The sequence below is a fragment of the Primulina huaijiensis genome, chromosome 12, assembly GCF_012295235.1.
Source record: "Primulina huaijiensis isolate GDHJ02 chromosome 12, ASM1229523v2, whole genome shotgun sequence".
Classification (NCBI taxonomy): Eukaryota; Viridiplantae; Streptophyta; class Magnoliopsida; order Lamiales; family Gesneriaceae; genus Primulina; species Primulina huaijiensis.
In genome coordinates this window covers 2706702-2728924 of record NC_133317.1, presented here as the reverse complement: position 1 = coordinate 2728924, position 22223 = coordinate 2706702, and the positions used below count along the sequence as shown (strand labels likewise).

Here is a 22223-nt window from a genome sequence, read left to right as displayed (position 1 = left end):
TTAATTGTTGCAGTAGCCAGCATATTCAACAGTTATGAACACCCAAATTGAAACATTGTAATTCAAGAATTAAATAGAAAAAGATATAATTTAATTTATTTATAGAAGGATAAAGTTAAAGGAAGTGCCGGGTGGATCACGTAAATTTAGGCTACTTCCAGGGGCAGTTTGGAATTCACCGCGTCCAAAAAATTTACTGCCAACTTGTTCGGCAACTTGCTCTATATGATCTGATCACTCCTTTCGTAAGCTCTAAGATTAAATCCAAAATACTACAACTTGACAAAGAATTTTATTGCAAAGTTTTAATTGATCGGGATTTTATTTTACACAAACCTCTGTATTTATATCTGTATCTATCTTTTCATAATTTCCATTCATTTCAACTTTTTTTCTCTGTCAAGAAAATCATCAGAGCTATAGAACAGCAGCAGCAGAACTAATAAAGATCCAGAAATGCCTTCTTCTCTTCAGCTTCACAGAATCAACCACATAAATCACACCACCTCCGGATCAGCCTACGCCGCCGCCAAGCAGGCCAAGCCCACATGGGTTTCCCCTTTTTCCAACGACATTCCGCTGCCGGAAAACGCTTCGCATCACCACACGCACGCTGTGAATTCCAACCAGTGCTGCTCCGCCGTAGTCCAAACCATCCACGCGCCCCTTGACACCGTGTGGTCAGTCGTCCGCCGCTTCGACAAGCCGCAGGCGTACAAGCACTTCCTCAAGAGTTGCGATGTCATCCTCGGCCATGGTGAAGTGGGCACGCTCCGGGAGGTGCGGGTCGTGTCCGGTCTCCCAGCGGTGTCCAGCACGGAGAGGCTCGAAGTCTTGGACGACGAGAAGCATGTTTTGAGTTTCAGCGTAGTAGGAGGCGATCACCGCTTGCACAATTATCGCTCTGTAACCACCCTCCATGCAGCGCCGTCGCAACCTCCGAGCGGCGGAGGCCTAGGTAGTGGTGTGACGGTAGTGGTGGAGTCTTACGTTGTGGATGTCCCACAAGGGAACACCAAAGAAGAAACTTGTGCCTTTGTTGACACAATTGTAAGGTGCAATCTGCAGTCGTTGGCTCGAATCTCAGAAAAGTTGGCCAAAAATCAGTAAATCTTTTCAAATTTATGTAATTTTATCTTTTTTTATTTTTTTATTTTATTAATCTCATGCATGTTGTAGATCATGAATTTTATATAAGACCGATTAGATTAAATTTCCAGGCAACTTATGTGGTTCTTGATGGAAGAATATAAAATTTATAGATTTTGATTATAGATAAAAGATAAAATGAAATTTTAAACCTATATTTTATTTAACATTATAAGAACATAAATATATTTATTTATATTTTAAATCTACAAATTTGTAATTCATCGACTCAAATACAATATTCATTTATTTGTCATTGAGTTTATCCATATTTATATTAGTGTGTGTGGCATGCACAAGTAGATACAAGTTCGAAATATTTATGTGATTTAAAATGAAAAATATTTTAAGATCTGGAGCAGGTTTTCAGTGTTTGTGTAGTTTTTTTTTTTATGCATTAAATATATATTTGTTCCACATATGAATTAATTTTATTCTAATAATTTTTCAATTCCGATGTTGCTGTTTCGGTGCACTTCATATTGTTTCATGGTTGCTTATTATTTGTTGCACTCCTTTTTTTATATATATATAATGAGTAGGTCTCTTGTGAAATGGTCTCACGAATTGTTATCTGTGAGACGGGTCAATCTTATCGATATTCACAGTAAAAAGTAATACTCTTAGCATAAAAAGTAATACTTTTTCATGGATGACCCAAATAAAAGATCTGTCTCACAAAATACGATCCGTGAGACTGTTTCACACAAGTTTTTGATATATATAATAGATGTACACACACTAAAAAAAATAATGATATACTAAGTAGTATTCTACATATAAATTAAATGATAAAAAAAACTTGTGTTCGCCAAATTGTTTACGTATTCGTCTCGAGTGCAATGCTTTTAGAAACTTCAAGTTGCAAAAGCATAGACCGGCATTTCTCTTTTGAATTTTTCAAACATATTGATTTATGATCACGTCCGATATTGTTTAATGGATCGTATCCCATTAATTAAATATCTAGTAAAACATGGGTTATTTCTATATTTTTACAAAGTTGTAAGCAATTACTTTGTGTTAAAAAATTTAACTTACAGAAATGATTTAAAAAAATGCAAAGGAAAATGATAACATTGGTTATTTATGTTTACTTTTTGATCATCTATGTTACTGTATCTATGATTTGAGCATTTTAATTTTCTTCGATCGAGAGTGTTGATGTGATTTTATACACGTCATTCGATTAGAAAGCACGAATTTCTCAAATTATAAATATTGAATTTGAATACATTTGAATTTGACACAGATATATAAATTTGGTGTGGGTTGGTTTGAAATAGTAATTAGAATCATGCACCAGCATCAGCTTGAAATCGAGAAGCAAGTTGGTGTACAAACCAATCATCTATAATCCAACTTGTTATAATGTTGTACTCTTCCCAACGGTAATAATAATAATAATAATATTTTTATAATTAAACTCAGTTAAAGATTATTAGGGAATTATTTGCAAGTTGATGGGCAAGTGGGCAACTAGGCTTTTAATTCTTCTTTGTTTTGAAGATAATATTTAATGTGACTCATGTCACTTCACTCGTGCCTTACGTTGTCCTTTGCCCGATTAGAACCCGTCACATTTTTCTAATTTTATTATATTTAATATATATAAGATTTTCAGACCTCATATTCGACAAAAATCTCTGTTTGTTTGTTGAGCTTATCATAAACACTATATATATGAATTTATAGAGTTTATGACCAAACCAAATAAATCCAAGAGAAGAAGAATATAGTGAGTGAGTGAGTGTGAATAATTTTTGAAGAATTCAGCGTAATGATTATTTTGAATAAAGTGGAAAAATTACTTTTGACATTTGTTGATTTTAGTTCTCCATGTTGTCAAATTTCAGTTTTAATCCAATATTGATGTATGTAACGTTTATTTGGCAACAATGCGTGTGGTGCTGACATATGTAGTATAATATCAACACTCTAGATTAAAAATTACTAAATTGTCAAAAAAATTAGAAACATATTAGTATGATTAAAATTTGATAATATAGATGACTAAAATAACATAATGACAAACATACAAGATAAAAAAATACAATTGTCTTTGATAAATTATATCATCATAAAAATTGAGTTGCTATATAGATATTATTTTTATACAATATCTTATACGGTTCTAAATATCTTATATATTTTTTTAAGGATATATAATATTTTAAGAGTAGGTCTCTTGTGAGACAGTCTCACGAATCTTTATCTGTGAGACGGGTCAATCCTACCGAGATTCACAATAAAAAGTAATACTCTTAGCATAAAAAGTAATAATTTTTCATGGATGACTCAAATTAGAGATCTGTTTCACAAAATACGACCCGTGAGACCATCTCACACAAGTTTTTACCATATTTTAAATATAAGCGAACCATGCCTTTGTGGATTCGAAAAGAGGTTTGGAATTTAGAATTTTTTTAAAAAAAAACAATATCCTGCATTTTCTAACGATGAAGTTAAATTCTAAAATACAAAAGTCTTACTATTACCAAAATAAACGCTGGGATTTATAATTCGTAATTTTTAAAATATTATCTTAAATTTAAATTTCATTTTATTTATACCAAATATATTAATCAGAATGAAATTGTTGACAAAAACTTTTGTGAGACGGTCTCACGAGTCGTATTTGTGAGACAGATCTCTTATTTGGGTCATCCATGAAAAAGTATTACTTTTTATGCTAAGAGTATTACTTTTTATAGTGAATATTGGTAGGGTTGACCCATCTCACAGATTAGGACCCGTGAGACGGTCTCACATTGTTTAACGGTTGCAAATGGGTTTTGTCGTCCATATGGCTAAGATATGTCATATTTCATTATTCTAACATTGTTATTTATTTAGTGATATCGCATTACTAAATCAACAAATTATTATATTTAAGCATTACATTAAATATGAACAATTGGATCAAGACGGTTAGTCTAGATCTGATATAATTAGGGTCGTACCCAAAAGAGGTGATGATTTCGAAAAAATGTGATATGTGGACCATTCAATTAGAAATGATGTACCACATAGAATCTGATCAAGATCTGACAAATCATATTTAGTCTCAAGTATAGAGACACAAATATTCATGAAAATGTCTCCCCAACATTCGAAAATGTATAGATAGATCATGAGTAGGTCTCATGTGAGACCGTCTCACGGATCTTAATCCGTGAGACGGGTCAACCCTACCCATATTCACAATAAAAAGTAATACGCTTAGCATAAAAAGTAATACTTTTTCATGGATGACCCAAATAAGAGATCTGTCTCACAAATACGACCCGTGAGACCGTCTCACACAAGTTTTTGCCATAGATCATTACTTCATCATGGAACAATGTTAGATAATTATAAAACTCGAAAATACTTATATTTTCATCAAGTTCTTATCACTGCATTTCATTTTTTCGTTCTTCATACGAGAAAATTCCAAAAACATTTTACAAGTTCTACCGATTTTATAATCAGAGTGCTCTTATAATAAAATGAAAACGGTTATAACTCATGAGATATTTGTCATATACCATTAATACCGTACGTGAGACAAAAATCGTCTTAAAAACATAGAGGGAAACTCTAGCCTTGATTTTAACCATTGTGTATCAATTCTGTTACGGACTTTTTTGCAACGTAAACCGTGACAATCTTCGGCCGATTTCATTTTCTGCCTTATTCAGTATCAATCATTTATTATCAACAACATGAACTTTATACTTAAAAAAAAATTTGAGATGCGGAAACATGGAGCATATAAAAAATTATATATTAATATGCTAGGAAGTGATGTAATTTCGTAATTTAGATATCAAATTAATACTTTCAATAAAATTTCTATAGTATTTCAAAATATATATGGAATAAAAATTTAATATTATTATGTATGTTTATATTCTTAATTTTCGATCCTTTTTTTGGATTTATTTATTTTAATAATGTATATAACGAAATATATCGTATCGATTATATTCTTCAGACAATCTATCTACTTCTCTCCCCCCTCCGCGAAAAACCTAGACCACGGAAACCCTAAATCGCAAGAGTCCCTGAATCCCAATTCCATCTGAACCGACCCGATTAAGATTAATCCGATCTATGGCGGCGAACGGGGTGAACCTGGAATGCCGGATGTACGAGGCGAAGTACCCGGAGGTCGACATGGCGGTGATGATACAAGTGAAGAGTATGGCTGACAGTGGCGCGTACGTTTCACTCCTCGAGTACAACAACATTGAAGGGATGATTCTGTTCTCGGAGCTATCTCGACGACGAATTCGCAGTATTAGCAGCCTCATTAAGGTGGGCCGAATTGAACCCGTTATGGTGCTTCGTGTTGATAAGGAGAAGGGTTACATTGATCTCAGTAAGAGGCGAGTTTCTGAAGAGGATATTCAGGCGTGCGAGGAGAGATTTAACAAGAGCAAGCTTGTTCATTCAATCATGCGACATGTGGCGGAGACTATGAAGATTGATCTCGAGGTTATTTTTAAATTGGATTTTATCTGTTGAATTTTTTCTTTCAAAGTTTGCTTTTCATTTTTATTATTTTGTTTTCTTATTTTAATAGAAGAAGTCTTTAAATTGATTTTAGCTCAGTGCTTGTGATATGCTGGCAATGAGTCCACTGGGGAATGCTCTATGTTTTTTGTATCAATTTTTGTGTTTATTTTGCTAATAAACATTGATTGGGGAGTTATATTTTGCATTCTCTATTTTACTTGTCTATGTTTGTTTGATACCCATAGAAAACGTATTTACTGCAATATTGGTCCAAGCGCCATGTAAGATGCAATGACGTGACAAAGACTTCAGATTTCAGCTATGAATTACCCCCTGTATAATTGACTCTGTATTCTCTTGAACGTGTGTTGGTGTATTTAGTACGAACAGTTTGTTTTTATATTCTGGTACTGATATGTTGGTCGACTCTAAATAACTAACTTGATTTTTGTCTTTGACAACATTATTGGGCTGTGTGTTATCCAAATGAAATAGGCGTAAATAGCTATTTATAGATGCAGTACATTGAAATTCGTAAAAGGAATGGTGCAAGGGAAGAAAAAATTACAAGGAATAGGTAGAGATCGTTCAACACTTACATGGGTGTAGTTATGGGCAGTTGGAAGCACTTCTAGAAAAGTTTTTTAGGCTGCTTACTAGATCTGGGCTTCACTCTGTTTTACACACCTCCTAGGAATAGCTTTTGGTATTTGGATCTGAATATGGTTGCGTCTTTGTTATTGTCTATTAGGACCAATTGCAACTTTGTGAACTTCGCGGAATTTTGATCTCGGCATTGGTCAACGGAATTAAATAGTGTTACCTTTGGTTACTTGTAGAGTTGTTAAGGTCTCACTGTGCTTTTTAAAGGTGTGAGCATCAATCATGCCAACTGACTAATGACTTCAAAACTATTTGCTAGTTGCTACTGCTTGTTGTGCTACCTGACATGTGCTGACATTTCTAATGCTCATTTTACATTCTATCATTAGTTTTGCTTAGATGATTTTTTTTTGTGGCAGGATCTCTATATTCACGTGGGCTGGCCTTTATACAGGAAATATGGTCATGCATTTGAGGTAAGATGCGCAGAAGTTCAATCAATATAGTATATGTTGTTTGTTGGCATCAAATTAGTTTTTAATTCCGTAACAAACATTTTACTGATTTCTAAATTACAGGCGTTTAAATTGGTTGTTAATGATCCCAATTCCCTGCTTGACTCTCTTACTCGTGAAGTAAAAGAAGTCGGACCTAATGGACAAGAGGTAGTATATGTTTTCATTTCAATCTCATATTCTTCAAGAGACTACTGATATGTGATTATTTTCCATCTGGAAATCCTGCAGATAACCAAGGTTGTTCCTGCTTTAGCGGAGGACATAAAAGACTCTTTAGTTAAAAATATTAGGAGAAGAATGACACCACAGCCTTTAAAAATTCGTGCAGATATTGAAATGAAGTGTTTTCAATTTGATGGTGTTCTACACATAAAGGTCTAGTCCCATGATTAATTTTCTGACTCCTTTTTTTCTTTATATTATCTTGGTTACTATCATTACTGGGATCTATCTTTAGTGTTAAGTACTGAGTTATTGATATCTCCCAAATGCTTTTCAGGAAGCAATGCGAAAAGCTGAAGCTGCAGGAAACAAGGATTGCCCGGTTAAAATTAAACTTGTTGCTCCTCCAGCATATGTCCTCAACACCCAGACTCTTGACAAGGTAAATTACTAGACAAATGTGTTATGCTTAATAGCTGATATTGCCTTCTGCATGGGCACCTATGATCTCTGGATCAATATCGATGCCCATACTCCTATGGTAAGCATTAACTATTAAGCAATGCACAACTGGTGTACGTCACCAGGGTATGAAATCGAATTTAGTTTTGTCATTGGTGAATATATTAAGGTGCTTGTTATTATTAATTGCTGTCTTTATCTTACATGTGTGTTTTTGGTTTAATAATTGACATGATTCAAAAAACAATTACCAATGAAATTAGTTTAATTTTTGCATTGCAGGAACAAGGGATATCAGTACTTAACATGGCAATTGAAGCTTGCACGGAAGAGATTTCACGACACTCGGGAAAACTTACTGTCAAAGAAGCACCAAGAGCGGTGAGGATGATACATCAATCAAACTAGAATTTCAATTTTCCCATATCACATTAGATTAGCGCTAAAAATAATTTCCACTAGAATATTCTGTTACGTTTTCAAAATTTTCACCTCGCTTAAATATTCGTCATGGCCACCATCATGTGTTTAATCTGGTTGGTTCATTTAGGTGAGCGAACGGGAGGATAAACTGCTCGCTGAGCATATGGCTAAGCTTGGTCGCGAGAACGAGGAGATTAGTGGGGATGAAGATAGTGAAGAGGAGGAAGATACAGGGATGGGAAACATTGATCTGGAGAACTCGAGGTCTGTAATAACAGAGTAGATATTTCTTCTTTCTTATTCGTCCATCTGTGAGAATACTCAATTTTGTACCGCTTTTGCTCACCTTACCCTGATACGATATGAACAAATGTATTGTCATTTTGCCGATGTTTTCCTCTGATATTTTTCAATTTTGGCTAACGAATGCAAGATTTAAAATTATATTTAAAGGTATATGTTTATTGTAGCATTTTACGATTTTTTAGCCATAGCAATCCGAAAACAAGAGTAAGAGGTATTAATTTTTGTCTTAAAAAGTAAAGTTTCATCGAAAAAAAAAAAAAAGAGCTAGTGCACAATCTCGTCATGTCCTTCCCCTTCCAAATTCTTGGATTCGACTCTGTTTTGATACTTCCAGTGTTTTACATCGAAGGCAGGCTTGGCTTATACATATGAATAAACTTTGTCGTGAATTGCTTATGGTTTGCACCTGGCAGAAGACACCCCCACCCCTTATTTGCTTTGGCATTATATACCCTCGATTAAATATTTTTTTCAATCTTTTAAGACGTAGATTAATCAGCATCACAAAATTTAGAGCCTAATGCTCCACCCATACTAGACCTCGAGCAGATTCTTCGGATCTCCAAAAGTTGCTTATGATAAATAGAAATTTCGTATAAAACTTGTATCGATTAAATTACAAATAAAAATCACACTGTACGAGCCATTTATTCGGAGAAATTAACTACGCTAGTGCCTGTAGAAATTTCACAAACACAGGAAGTCGTTCAACCCCATCACAGGGACGAAGTACACTGAACACTCGTGGTTTAGCTACTAATGTATCCTCCGGCAGCCGAAACCTGCCTATTTTAGCTACCAAATTCATCGGCAACACTCTTACTTTGAGAAGTATTTACTGCCCCAGACAGAACAATCCGATTCTCCGCATACATAGTCCCATTTGCCTTCTGAGTGTTGACCAAACTACTCGTAAAGCTATAATTCGACCTCTCCGATCCTCCTCCATCGAGGTCTCCAAATCCGATACAATTGTGTACTTTTCCCTCTGATCCAGCGACGTTAGATGCCTTATTGCTAAAGGATACTTTCGATTTAGTTTGGTACTGTAGACATCGCTTCCGGTACAAGACTCGACTTCCGATTCAGTTTTCACCGTCACTTTGTGCTTCACGTCACTACAAGAATAAATGCTTATTGTGACATTCATAAATGTCATCATATTCAATATTTAGTGACATTTAAGTTTTACTGACACCTCCAACAAATGTCCTCTATTCCAATGTCGTCTTAAACTCTCTGACATTTTTTAATGTCATTATAAGATGTTAATGACAACTTCATACGTGTTACTAATTATTCATATAATGACAATTTTAAATGTCAGGAAAACTCATGTTTTAAATACATTTATACATGTCTTGTTATTATAATAATAATGACAAATTTATATGTCAGTTAAAATCATTTATAATGACAACTAAAAGTGTCGTGTATGTTATTTATAGTGACAATAACAAATGTAGAAATATTTGGGTTGGATAAATATTGGTAGAGAGAAAAATAGATAAAATAAATGTGGGAATAAAAAAAACATATTAGATTAGTTATCCTGACTTTTTAATTGATGTCATTTTTTATATGGAGGGAAACAATTATTTTTCCTCATCCAATATTTATCCAACCCAAATATTCTCACATTTATTTATAGTGACAAATTTTAGCTTTTTAATGATTTTTTACGATGTGGGAAAAATATTTGTTTCCCTCCATATAAAAAATGACATCAATTAAAAATGTCATGATAACTAATCTAATATGTTTTTTTATTTTATACATTATTAATTTTTTACAAGTGTCATTAGTAAGTATTTGTAACAATATTTAATTAAAAGTTTCTATAAAAAAGTGTCACAATAACCATTTATTGTTGTAGTGCGTCCTTCACCGTTCCATTCTTTTTGTACTTTATCTTGTTCTTGAACTCAACTTATCCGAAACACTGGTGGTAAAGTTGCCTAAACTTGAAGTCACCCACCCAGAGAACTCACTCGTCGTTTTCACCTTAATCTCAAACTTCACATCAAGCTTTTATATACTTCGATTTTCGCTTAAGACCAACACTTGGAGCTTTGCACATATATAACAGTCTCTGCCTTTACCACAGCCACATTATCATCCAATCATAGATACAAATTGGCATCAAGAAGCCAAAATGAAAGAACATCCATGACTCCAAGCCCAAAAATATTGGGATATTGGGTTGGCATCTGGTTGGGCTGTCACGGGCTTGCTTGCATACACTATTTTTTGAAATCTCAAGATTGTTCTGTTTTCAAATTAGAACAAATATATCATCATGTTTTCAAATCTTGAGTACACAATAATCATATAATATATGTTATTAACCCAGTATTTTTTGCAAGCCATTAAAAGTGGACGCAATTTCGTGCCTCCATCCTTGTGGCTTTTAGCAGCGTAAAGCTCTACCGGGGAAAAAAAAAAGAAAAAGGAAAAAAGAATGGTTCAAACCCAGTAAAAACGAGAATCCCAGTCCCATTATAATAACATAAAAATTGTATTTCTTTTCTAACCTGTAATCGCAGAGTGGTTTTTTTTTTTGAAGAGGATAGAGGTCCCTTCCCACTTGTAACAGTGTGGTTAATTCGTTGACAAACTTGTAATTGAAAAGCTTGTCACGTACTTAAAAACTCCGAATAAATTTATCAAAAGACTGTGACTGACCAGCATAAAAACCCAACCAGCATGTGGCCGNAAAAATAAAAAATAGATTTTATTTTGTTACTTAGGTGGATCATATCTGCTCCCTCGTTCAATTTTGTCCCCACAATCTTTGTACAAAGAGTGCAGTGTGGTCCCCATCTGAAGTATCTCTTCTTGTGTCTTTGGATCAGGAGACAGGGCCACAACTTTTAATCATCTCAAGTTTAGGTTAGAATTTAAATTATCAAACTGTGGGAGCATCTCCAATGGAGGTTCATTTTTGAACCCAAAAAAATGAACCCACTACCATTATATTGAATGAACCACTCTCAAAACTAAGAACTTTGTTCATTTCTTAAATGACGGTGGGAAGGAAGGTGTGATTGGATATCGAGGTCAAGACGAAGTATTTTTTCCGAAGTTTATGATTGTGGAAAAGAGTTTTAAAAATAGCGAGTTTTTAACTTTTGATATGATAATATGTATGAAAAAAATAACTCATTTTAGGGTTTATGAGTGGAGATGCTCATGATGTTCAAACAATTGGATCTAATATTGCTTGATTAAGGCCATATTCAAAGAATAATTGATTGATATAGAGATACTTATTACAAGTTGTTGCTGATAATTATCAGAGAAAATTATATTTTTAGTCACACACACACATATATATATATATATATTTGTTTTTTTTATTTTAATATTTATATTATCAAATTTCAGTTTGAATTATGTATTTTCGATTATTTTTTTTATAATTTTAGTTCGTTTTTATTAGAGAGTGTTGATTTGACATTAACATCTGTACAATATCAATGTTGTATCGGAAAAAATTACTAAAATTGTTAAAAAAAAAATACTAAAATCGAAATTTGGCTACATAAAGAACATAAACTCAAATAGGAAAAAATATAACAAAGACATGTTTAATAAATTTATTATGCAAGTGTTAGTATTGGTCGTAGAATCAGTAGTATAGGGAGGCATACAAAAATACCTATTTCTCTAAAAGTACATACTCATTTCGTCTAAATATATAGATTTCTTTTCACACAAATTTTAAAAATAATTGAAAAATCAAATTTGCACACACATTTCTTATTTTATCCCTATTTAATTCATTCAAAAAAAAATTGTTACAAAGTTTAGTTTTATTATTAGCAATGAAATAATAAATCAAATCATAATTCAATATTTTACTTATTTACACAAAATCATGAATTTCAAATGAATTTATTATTGACTGAATTTGAAATTAATTTTAATTAACTTGAAACACTATATAAACATATTAAAAAAATAAATTTGAATTTTATGATCTTAACTTTAAAAAAATAATAAAAATATATTTGAAACAACTTTAATATTTTTTTAAAGACAGAAATTATTATCTCGATCGAAGTAATCATCGATCATTCCCAATTAAAAGGTAAGTTTGTTTTTCTTTCATTTTTAATTTGTGATGAAAACTTAATTAATTTGTCATTGCCATGCATCTCAATCAGAAACGTTCGAATAGTCTTTATCTATCCAAAAAAAAATTTATTTGTAAAAACTAATGGAAATAACCAGTTAAACGATATATGCACTTTTTTTTTTAAAAAAAAGAAAATGCTACTAGAATATATTTTTCAAATGAGTAGATCTCTTGGAAGACGGTCTCACGAATATTTATCGGTGAGACGGGTCAATCCTACCGATATTCACAATAAAAAATATACTTTTAGCATAAAAAGTAATACTTTTTCATGGATGACCCAAATAAAAGATCTGTCTCACAAAATACGACCCGTGAGACCGTCTCACACAAGTTTTTCTCTTATCGAATTCTGAATGTACGGAGTTTGCTAGATATATCTCCTAACTAACATTTCCAAGCGGATAAAAAAATATGATAATTTTAAATAAATTACAGTACCACATAAAAATATATAATCAAATATATAATTGTGTGTATATGCTACATGACACGAGCAAATATTAAGAGGAAAAGGAATGCATTAGGACACAGCCAAGAAACGACATAGACACATGCCTGTGTGTAGTGTCAGACATAATGTGATTTTTTGTAATATTTTTTAAAGTACGATCACAATTGAAAAAAAAACGGGAAATTGGGGATCAGTCCCCAGCCGTCTTTTTTTTTAGTGTTCAGTCCCTAGATATTTTTTTAGTACCACATTTCCACATGAAGTGTACCACATTTCCACTTGAAGTGTACCACAATTTGTATGACATAGTACCACAATTTTGTGGGTAGGGAGTAAACCCAAAGAAATATTTTGATCGGGGATTTTTCGCCAACTTCCCCAAAAAAAAAATAAAACAAATTTACAGTATATTTCTTATTTATTTATATATGTTTCGGATGATGATTTAATTTTTGATTTGAAAAATTAATGTTTTAATTAATTTCTTAAAGAATCTTTTATTTGTAGAGTATGTCACTTGTGAGACGGTCTCACAAATCTGTATCTATGAGACGGGTATTCAATCCTACCGATATTCACAATAAAAAAACAATACTCTTAGCATAAAAATCAATACTTTTCCATGGATGACCCAAATAAGATATTTGTCTCACAAAATACGACTCCTGAGACCGTCTCACACAAGTTTTTGTCTTATTTGTATTAGATTATGCTACCAATTTTAAAATATAAACCCTATTTATATTTTTCTTGAAATTTTATACATTTATTTTATTTTATTGTTTTCCCGTTAATAATTTCACACACACACACACATATATTGTACACACAAAAATATAGTCGTAACCATGCAATGTACGATGGAGAAGCATCAATATTTATAATAAAAATTAATAATTTTTTATGATTGATTCAAATTGAATATTCATCTTTAAAAATTGAGAAATAAGACAGTCTCACAAAATTTTTTATATTATAATATATATATATATAATTTAAAACCTTCTCTAAAATTTGGGTCCACGATCAATTTTGCGACATTTAAATGTTCATGTATAATAAGTGTATTCATACGAATACTAGCTATGTAGATATAGATGTTATGAGCACCGCCCTTTTCTACCATTTGCAGACAATTCTTTCAGAGCCCTAAAATTTTGCTCTCTTCTCTCTCTCGACTTATTGGGTAAACACAGAACGAGGCAAAACCCTACTACACTCTTCCCCATTTTCCCATTTACCTTTTCTTAATTTTAATCCTCCACCTCTCCTATTAGCCACTCACGATGAGCGGTGGTGGTGCAGTTTCAGACTCTGATATTCATCAATCTCCTCAACAGAGCTTCATTTTCGACGATTCTCCACCCCTTCCTGGAGGTTCTTCCGCCGACGCCGCCACAAGTGATGTTGGAGGCAGCAGTAAGAACAAGAAGTGTAAAGGGAAAGGAGGGCCGGATAATGGGAAGTTCAGGTATAGAGGAGTGAGGCAGCGGAGCTGGGGGAAATGGGTCGCGGAGATCCGGGAGCCTAGAAAGCGTACGCGGCGATGGCTGGGCACTTTTGCCACCGCGGAGGACGCGGCGCGTGCATATGACCGTGCTGCGGTTATCTTGTATGGATCGAGGGCGCAGCTGAACCTGCAATCCTCTGGTGGCGGTGCTGATGGCGTAGGCGCTGGCGGTGCTGATGTCGGCGATTCGTCTTCTCAGTCTCGGAATAGAACCTCTTCATCTACCGCTCAAACCCTGCGTCCATTGCTTCCTCGGCCATCAGGGTTTGGCCTAACAATCTCAAATCCTGCGCCACCGCTTGCGGTGGGAGGGATAGAGGCCAACTACTTTCCGTACGGGCTGTACACTACCGTACAATACCCGAACATCGTTCAGGAACAAGTAGGAATAGCGCAACATCAGTACGGAATGGCTGATATGAATGTTGAAGCTGACCCCACAGGAACAGAAACCACCTCATTTTATTCAAACCCTAGTATAAATAATCACCATCAACAACAGCAGCCTGATCATCAGAATTTTCAGCATTACGGGTACGATGAGATGAATTCACTCGTGGGTTCGAACTTGTCTCTCGAATCGACTCAACCTGTGCCGGCGCTGCCTGTAGCAGATCCATCGGCGGTGCTGAATGGTTACGTTGCCTCCCCTTCATGGCCACTGGGCAGCGAAGATGAGTTCCCCCCGACTAATATTTGGGACTATAGCGATTCATTCTTGTTCGACAGTCTTTGAAAATCAAGTAAACTTTCTGTTTTTGAGCTTCTTGCATGGAACTGATTCAAGAAGGTAGGGTTTCAAGAATAGTTCATAAATTAATTTGGTGATCTGTATTGTCCAAGAATCACGATCTAATGTAGCTAGCTGATGAATTCACAGGATTTATATGTATTCATCACGTTTTCAGATTTGAGATTGGGAATTAAAAAAATAGGAAAATTGAGGGACGTGAATAAATTACACAATCTAGTGACGAGTCTGTATACTTGTAATTTAGCAGCTAGCTAAATAGATATTCTAATATTGTAATGGTGTTTCAGGTAATATTTATTTCCTTATTCTGCGTTAATTTTTCCATCTATATATACAGTTTTGATTTGACAGGTAAATATATAGATTGAAATCGAGTATGCATGGTTAAACCCCTATTAATGGGAAAGTTTGCGTCCAGAGGCGAACAAATATGGAAGAGGAGATATAAAACTATGATCTCTGAATAAAAAGCAAAACCTATATGATATCATTACTTAAAAAGGAAATACGTTTTTTTGCAGATATCCATGCATGTAAATATTTTATTTCATTTTCCATTCTTCTGCGTGTTGCCATTTAAATGTACAATACTCGGATTTTACAAAATAAAAGGACATAAATATAATTTGAATTTAAAAGATGCTGGAAAATCTGAATGTACGTAATTTTGGATAGTTGATCAATCTAGTACCAAAACGATCGAGATGCATGCGGGGCTCTTCTTGGATGGATTTGACGACGGCACACCAGGGACTCTTTCTCCGTGGCGGTCACATATTCGAATGATACCATATTAGAATTCAAATTATATATCTTCAAGTACAAATCAAAATCTACATATCTCTGATCTTACTAAAAAACGTATATTATTTATTTAACTTTTCAATCAACTTTCACATTTCTCTTATTGCAAATGAATATTTAAATAATAACTTGGATTATTAGGTATTACGGGTTACTATATACACATTATGATTACATTTAAAAATTATTATTAAAACGTGGTGTGACCAGATGTAAAGTAGCACATATATTTGTTCAATAAATAAGTAAATTTTCCATTAGGCGCCTAGTTCGCAACAACGTACCCTTCCTTCATCTTACTCCAGCATAAAAGTCTTGCTTTGCTTATAATGTATGTCATCATTCTCACAAGAACACTTATTTCTTTGCTTACCCAACAGTTACCAACATTATGCATTCAGTTCTTATCTACAAAGAAAAGTAACATTCACAAAACTTTGTGTACAATTTCATCCACAATGCATTTCAGTTTACAATGTAAAATATATACAAATTTACCTCAACGAGAGTGCTTCTCGTGGTACAAACAGTAGGTGTAGATGCTCGGCGGTATATGATCAATCTACCAGTAATCGCCACACGAACAGACCCCGTTTTTGAAATGGTGCAAGCATTTTGGATCTCTTAAATATATTTCACACCCATGTGTTTCCGAAACTGATTTTGCGAAACCATGGCATAGCTCACACATCCTCAAGTTCTTGATTATCCTTATACTTCGAGACGTTTGAGAAGATTTGATGAGAGCAAAAGCTAATGCAAGTTTTTCGCTGTGAACTCCATCAATTTCTTTATTTTCCTCCTCCGGAATGCTAAGCACATCATAATATTTTGGTGCCTTGGTTTTTAATTCTATACCTTTTATCCAAGAAAGTAGAGATTTATCGCCAAGTTGGCTAAGATTACCAGAAGTAAACGTATAAACCATGTTTTTATCTTCGATCCAGCTCAGACATATAGATTCTGTTGAATCTTTTCTAATTTCGGATGCTTTTATATTGGAAGAATCCTTGGAAATTCCTATTAAGTTATAAAGGTGTACGACTACCCTGTGAATGAAAGCATTTCCTGGTTCAAGTTCAAGTAACCGCTCTCCTGCATAAATTGCCAGCTTAACATTCCCATGAGCCCGACAGGCTGCTAAAAAAGCAGACCAAATAGAGACATCAGGCTCTATGGGCATTCTCTTGATTAAGTTCAACGCATCATCGAGCATCCCTGAAAGACCATATAAATTTACCATAGCCGTGTAATGGTCTAAACTTGGTAAAACCTGATAATCTTCGGCCATCTTCGAAAACACAAGCGACCCTTCATCAACCATTTTGGCCTGACCATAAGCAGAAATCACACTCCCTAATGTGCCTCTGTTAGGTCTGTATTGCTGTTGCAACATTATTTCAAAGAGCTCGATTGATTTGATATAACGCCCATGTGCAAAATAACTAGCAATCATTGTATTCCATGTCACAATATCTTTTGACGACTTTCCATCAAATATTACTTCCGCGTATTTCAACATCCCTGATTTCGAGTAAGTGTCTATGAGAGAATTCGTAACCGAACCATCAGAGTCTATATTCCTCCGCAAAGTACAACCATGGATCTCTTTCAACTTTTTCACGGAAACCAAATTTGCACATGCCGGCAAGATGCTCAAAATGGTAACTGAATTGGGTTTGATACCAAAAAACTGCATCTTCCGGAATATCTGCAGTGCTCTATTTTTCAAGCCATTATGCAAGAAACCAGTAATAAGAGCATTCCAAGATGCAGTGTCCCTGATAATTCCCCCATCCTTTTCCATCTTCTGGAAAAGATCAACGGCCTGATCCATGTCTCCATTATGAATGTAACCAGTGATCATCACATTCCAGGTAATTACATTGGGCTGTATGCTTGATTCTTGCATTCTTTTAAAGAGCTCATGAGCTACATCACAGTATCCAGCTAGGCAATATCCTCCCATCATCGTGTTCCAAGAATACACATCTTTTTCTGATATCATATCAAAAACCTGGCGAGCTGCCTGAAGTTTTCCACTCTTGGAATACATGTCAACGAGTGAATTCGCCACAAGAACATCTTTAGCAAATCCCAACTTGATGGCAAGTAAATGAACTTCTTTTCCTTTCCTAAGATCCTTTAAATATGAACATGCTGATATGGCACTCAATAGAGTAACCCCATTTGGTTCAACTCTTGATGAAAGCATCTTCTGAAACAAATGTAATGCCCCCACCCCCTTATTACTCTGGGCAAGTCCAGATATCATACTAGTCCAAGTAAAAACATCGGGCATGAGACCATAACTCTCCATCTCATTCATCATTTCAATCGCTTCGTCACACTTTCCTGCATGATTATAGCTTGAAATCATTATATTCCAAGTGATTGTCCCCGGCTCAACACCATCTTTGCGCATCAAGTTAAAAAATCTTAGTGCCTCATCTATCTTTCCCTGTTGGCAATACCCTGTAATTATTGCATTCCAAGATACTATATCATTCATTTCTAATCTTCCGAAAAACTTCTCAGCACAGCTCAACAATCCACATTTCGCATAGACAGCAAGAATCGAATTACTCACACGTAGTTCTCTACTCATCCCACGTTTAATTATCATAGCATGTATCAATCTCCCTGTCTCAACATCGCCACAGTTTCCACACGCCTGTAAAATTTTTGGAAACAAGAAATTATCAGGAAACGCTTCACCCTCAATCATCATCGAATAAAATAGGTCCAACACTTCACCCCACATCTTCTCTCTTGAACAGGCGCCAATGGCAGCAGACCAAGCATACAAATTCCTTTCAGCCATCTCATCAAATACATTAAATGCATCATCCAGGGAACCACACTTCGCAAACATGCCAACTAACTTGGTTTCAAGAAACGGATCAGGTTTTTGTTTTAGCCATTTCCTGACACGGGCATAAAGCTCGGAACATAGGCCTAGTGAACGCGAATGAATGCACGATTGAATCAAGTATGATAAAGTGTCGTGTCGTACCTTCGACCATGATAAAGCAATGGAATCCAAAGAGGCAATAGCTTCACCGAGGCGTCCTTGCTTGCAGAGCTGCTTCAATTCGAAATCTTCCGCTGAACGGGCGTTTCTGGAACAGATTTTGTGTGGAATTCGCGAAATTTCTGGGATTCTAAGAGGTGTACTTTTACATGGAAGAACTATGCACTCCATTCTTGAGTTTTTTTGGTGCTGCAAGACATTGGTGAATGGTGAGCCACATATCTAAGTGACGCATATTGGCTGCTTAATTGTGGACCACCCTAATAAATTGGGTCATTTCCATAATTGGACGAACAATGTGGGCCACAAGAATTCATCAGGGCCCAATATGAATCGACCAAAGCCCAGGATCAGTACGACAAGTGAACTTTAACACAGGGCCTGTTGCAAGCATTGGCCCTCGGCCCAATTATGAAACCAACCAAGTACATACTGTTTTTTTTTTTTTTAATCTTTTTTGAAAACTTTTACTGAATATTCATTTGGGGAAAAAAATATACTAAATATTAAATAAACTTTCATATTTTAGCCTCAACAATTTTCTCTTCCCATCCTCAGACACTTGAACTCTTTTATTGTCCTGCCCAAAAAAATATAATTAGATTAGATTTCATATGTGAAAAAACGAGAGTCAGATTCACTATAATTATAGTTGTCAAAACATATCAGACAGGTCCAGGGGCGGAGGCATAGTCCTTGTCACTCGGGCTAAAAAATTTATATGTAAATTTTATATAATTTTGGATAAATTTATATTAGTATGTGTAGATCAATTTAAAATATTAAAAGATTTTAGAGTTAAAATTCTAGGTCGGGTATAATCGGATTGATCAACCCGTTATGCCAAAAAAAAAAAAAAAAAAGCCAGGTTTTTGGTCCAATTTATTTAAATTTCTTCTTTAAAAGGCAAAGTAAATAATTTTCGGTTATCTTCTTCGTTAACTAGTTTCTAAAATTTTGCAACCCGTCAAATTGACGGGTGGGTGCTGGTTGACCCGTTTTGACATTTTATCAAGAATGAAGGTTGGTTTATAAAATAATAAAAATTTGCACGAGTGGATTGGATTGCTTCAAAGTTAGGGCGGCCGCCGCATAAGTTCGTCCTTCCCTGTCATTTCACAGTGCTGTCCCTTAGAAGTTAGAACGTTCTAGCTCAGTTCTTCCCCCTTTCTCCTCCGTCGCAGCTCATAATCTTTAACACAACCACGACATCTCCGAGGTTTCATGACCTCTTTTGCAACCGACCTGTAACCTTCAAAACATATCCACCGTTTCATGATCCCAGAAAGTCGTCCTTCATCACCAAGAAAACATTCTTCTCTGTGTATAAAACCAGGATGCGGATCCAACGAAACGAGCACCCCTTCTCAAGTTTTGTCGAAACCCATATCCTTAACCTCCGGACATGTCTCTCCCAACACGTTCTCTTGAATCATCAAACAGCTTAGATGCTCAATCATTCGAGCTGTTTTTCCAGCATTGGTTGATCAATCAAGAACGTTATCTCCAACAACTTGTACAAATAATCGAATGCGGAAATGATGAAGAAAACGATATTCGGTGTAATGGACTCATCCAAGAAGTCATGGCTCATTTGAATCAATATTATGAAGCCAAGGAAAGAGTTGCGCGGGAGAATGTTTTCCTGGTGTTCACACCGACTTGGTTTAGCTCCTTCGAGAGAACCTATCTGTGGTTAGGTGGATTTAGGCCGGGATTGGCTATCCGGATTGTGTCCAACAATGTGTTGGATTTGACAGGAAATCAATCTGAGATGATAAATGCATTGATGACACGAGTTAAAGAGGAGGAGAAAGAACTCACGGAAGAACTTGCTACAGTTCAAGCAGGACTGGTATATATATTCTACCACATTATTAACTCCGGATTGGATTGGATTGGATTGCCACTGCATACATATTGATTAAATTTTTAACTTTTAATTAAGAATCTCCCCCAAAGTATAAGGGATTGATTAAATTTTCGACCCCTTATCTACCTTAATGCAATTTTAATGACCAAATGCATTAATCACTATTGAATCTTGTAGAGATCCACAATAGAGTATCTGAACCGCACAGAAGGATCGCGACGATTCTTCATGGCGTAACTGAAGTTATGTGTGAGACAAACTTATCTATGTTGACAAAATGAACATGCTTGTAAACATATATAGGTGTCTCCATCATTGGTAGAATTGGCTAGGACTACCGGAAGGCCACGCAACGGGGAAGAGGCTAACGCAGACTCGGCTATCGAACATTTAGCAGCTTCCATGGAGGATCTTCTACAATGTGCCAATTTCTTGAGGAAAAAAACTATCGTAAAGCTTGTGGAGACGCTTAAACCGGCTCAAACGATACGGTTCTTGGCGGCGGCTATCAATCTACAGCTCAGGATTCGTAGCTGGGGGATGCAAAGAGATGCCCCAAACCATTTGGTTTAGCTAGTGCACTTGCTTGTTATAATTGGAGTGAAACTCTATGGTTTGATCAAAACATAGACTAGAGGGCGAGCACGCACTTGAAAGAAAAATTTTTAAATTTCCCTTTTTTGGTCCCTAAGAAAATTTTAAAGTACGTACTCTTGATTTGAAAATCCTCTTATGGATAATAATAATACATCTTTAACAATTTTCGATCTTTTTTTACCGTGCTCATGCATGTTTAATAACCAAGAAAGATAAATATGAAGCAAAAAATGTACTAAAAAATAAGACATCCAGCATCAAACACAACAAGGCACAAACCGATATTATCAACGGCACTCGATTAGATTCTATATCTGAGGAGTGGATATTTAAGGAGAAGTTCGTGATAAGCTCTCCAAGCGTAATCTTCTTCGTCATTTCTTCGTCGATCTTCAATGGCGGTGTTGATGGCTACTTTGGGAGCTGTTAGAGGGAAGACCATGCTTCCGACGGGGAGGGTAACCAGGAGAGACAATGTCACGCAACGAGAATGGTCATCCGAACATGGCATCGGTCTTCCTCTTAAATTTCTTCAATCTCCCGTTGCTCCAGACCTGTCATGTTACAAACCATTATTAATTTGATAACATGAGATTAGTTGAGTAAGTATTGTGTGAAACGGTTTTATCAATTTTTATTCGTGAAATGAATCAATTTTACTGATGTTTACAATAAAAAATAATATTTTTGACTTGAAAATTAATATTTTTTAATGGTTGATCTAATAGAAGATTTATTTTACAAAATTAACTCATTAAACCGTTTAACAAGAGTTTTCGTGTATTTAGAAAATCCAGATATATATAAGTTGATCCTTTCCGTTTCCATTTCCATCTTGTCAATCAGTACTTGTGATCAGATGCAAATCCAATCCTAATTTCGTGTATCACGAAAATATCATGATTTCAAAATCCCGATTTCCTTTCACCA

The 22223-nt window shown here is 35.0% G+C and overlaps 5 protein-coding genes across 6 annotated transcripts; 4 read left to right on the top strand and 1 right to left on the bottom strand.

Annotated features, from left to right (window-relative positions):
* Positions 1-283: 283 nt before the first annotated feature.
* LOC140990196 (abscisic acid receptor PYL4-like) lies at positions 284-1142 on the top strand. Its single transcript, XM_073459776.1, has one exon. The coding sequence runs from the start codon at positions 457-459 to the stop codon at positions 1108-1110; it is 654 nt and encodes a 217-aa protein (XP_073315877.1). The 5' UTR covers positions 284-456; the 3' UTR covers positions 1111-1142.
* A 3979-nt stretch (positions 1143-5121) lies between these two features.
* Positions 5122-8264, top strand: LOC140990195 (eukaryotic translation initiation factor 2 subunit alpha homolog). Its single transcript, XM_073459775.1, has 7 exons — positions 5122-5631; positions 6675-6731; positions 6834-6920; positions 7002-7148; positions 7273-7377; positions 7680-7778; positions 7948-8264. Exons 1-7 carry the CDS (start codon positions 5248-5250, stop codon positions 8101-8103), a joined length of 1035 nt encoding a protein of 344 aa, XP_073315876.1. The 5' UTR covers positions 5122-5247; the 3' UTR covers positions 8104-8264.
* Positions 8265-11149: 2885 nt separating this feature from the next.
* LOC140990093 (ethylene-responsive transcription factor ABI4-like) lies at positions 11150-15256 on the top strand. Its single transcript, XM_073459671.1, has 2 exons — positions 11150-11167; positions 13999-15256. Exons 1-2 carry the CDS (start codon positions 11150-11152, stop codon positions 14965-14967), a joined length of 987 nt encoding a protein of 328 aa, XP_073315772.1. The 3' UTR covers positions 14968-15256.
* A 718-nt stretch (positions 15257-15974) lies between these two features.
* On the bottom strand, positions 15975-19044 carry LOC140990396 (pentatricopeptide repeat-containing protein At1g19720). Of its 2 annotated transcripts, none has more exons than XM_073460075.1 (2): positions 16235-19044; positions 15975-16197 (listed from the first exon to the last, which is right to left on the bottom strand). In XM_073460075.1, exon 1 carries the CDS (start codon positions 18992-18994, stop codon positions 16352-16354), a length of 2643 nt encoding a protein of 880 aa, XP_073316176.1. In that variant the 5' UTR covers positions 18995-19044; the 3' UTR covers positions 15975-16197; positions 16235-16351. The 2 variants fall into 2 exon arrangements, with proteins under 2 accessions (XP_073316176.1, XP_073316177.1); XM_073460076.1 differs by having other exon boundaries at positions 16288-19044.
* An 834-nt stretch (positions 19045-19878) lies between these two features.
* On the top strand, positions 19879-21397 carry LOC140990441 (protein RESPONSE TO ABA AND SALT 1-like). Its single transcript, XM_073460125.1, has 2 exons — positions 19879-20678; positions 21000-21397. Exons 1-2 carry the CDS (start codon positions 20229-20231, stop codon positions 21267-21269), a joined length of 720 nt encoding a protein of 239 aa, XP_073316226.1. The 5' UTR covers positions 19879-20228; the 3' UTR covers positions 21270-21397.
* Positions 21398-22223: the final 826 nt, after the last annotated feature.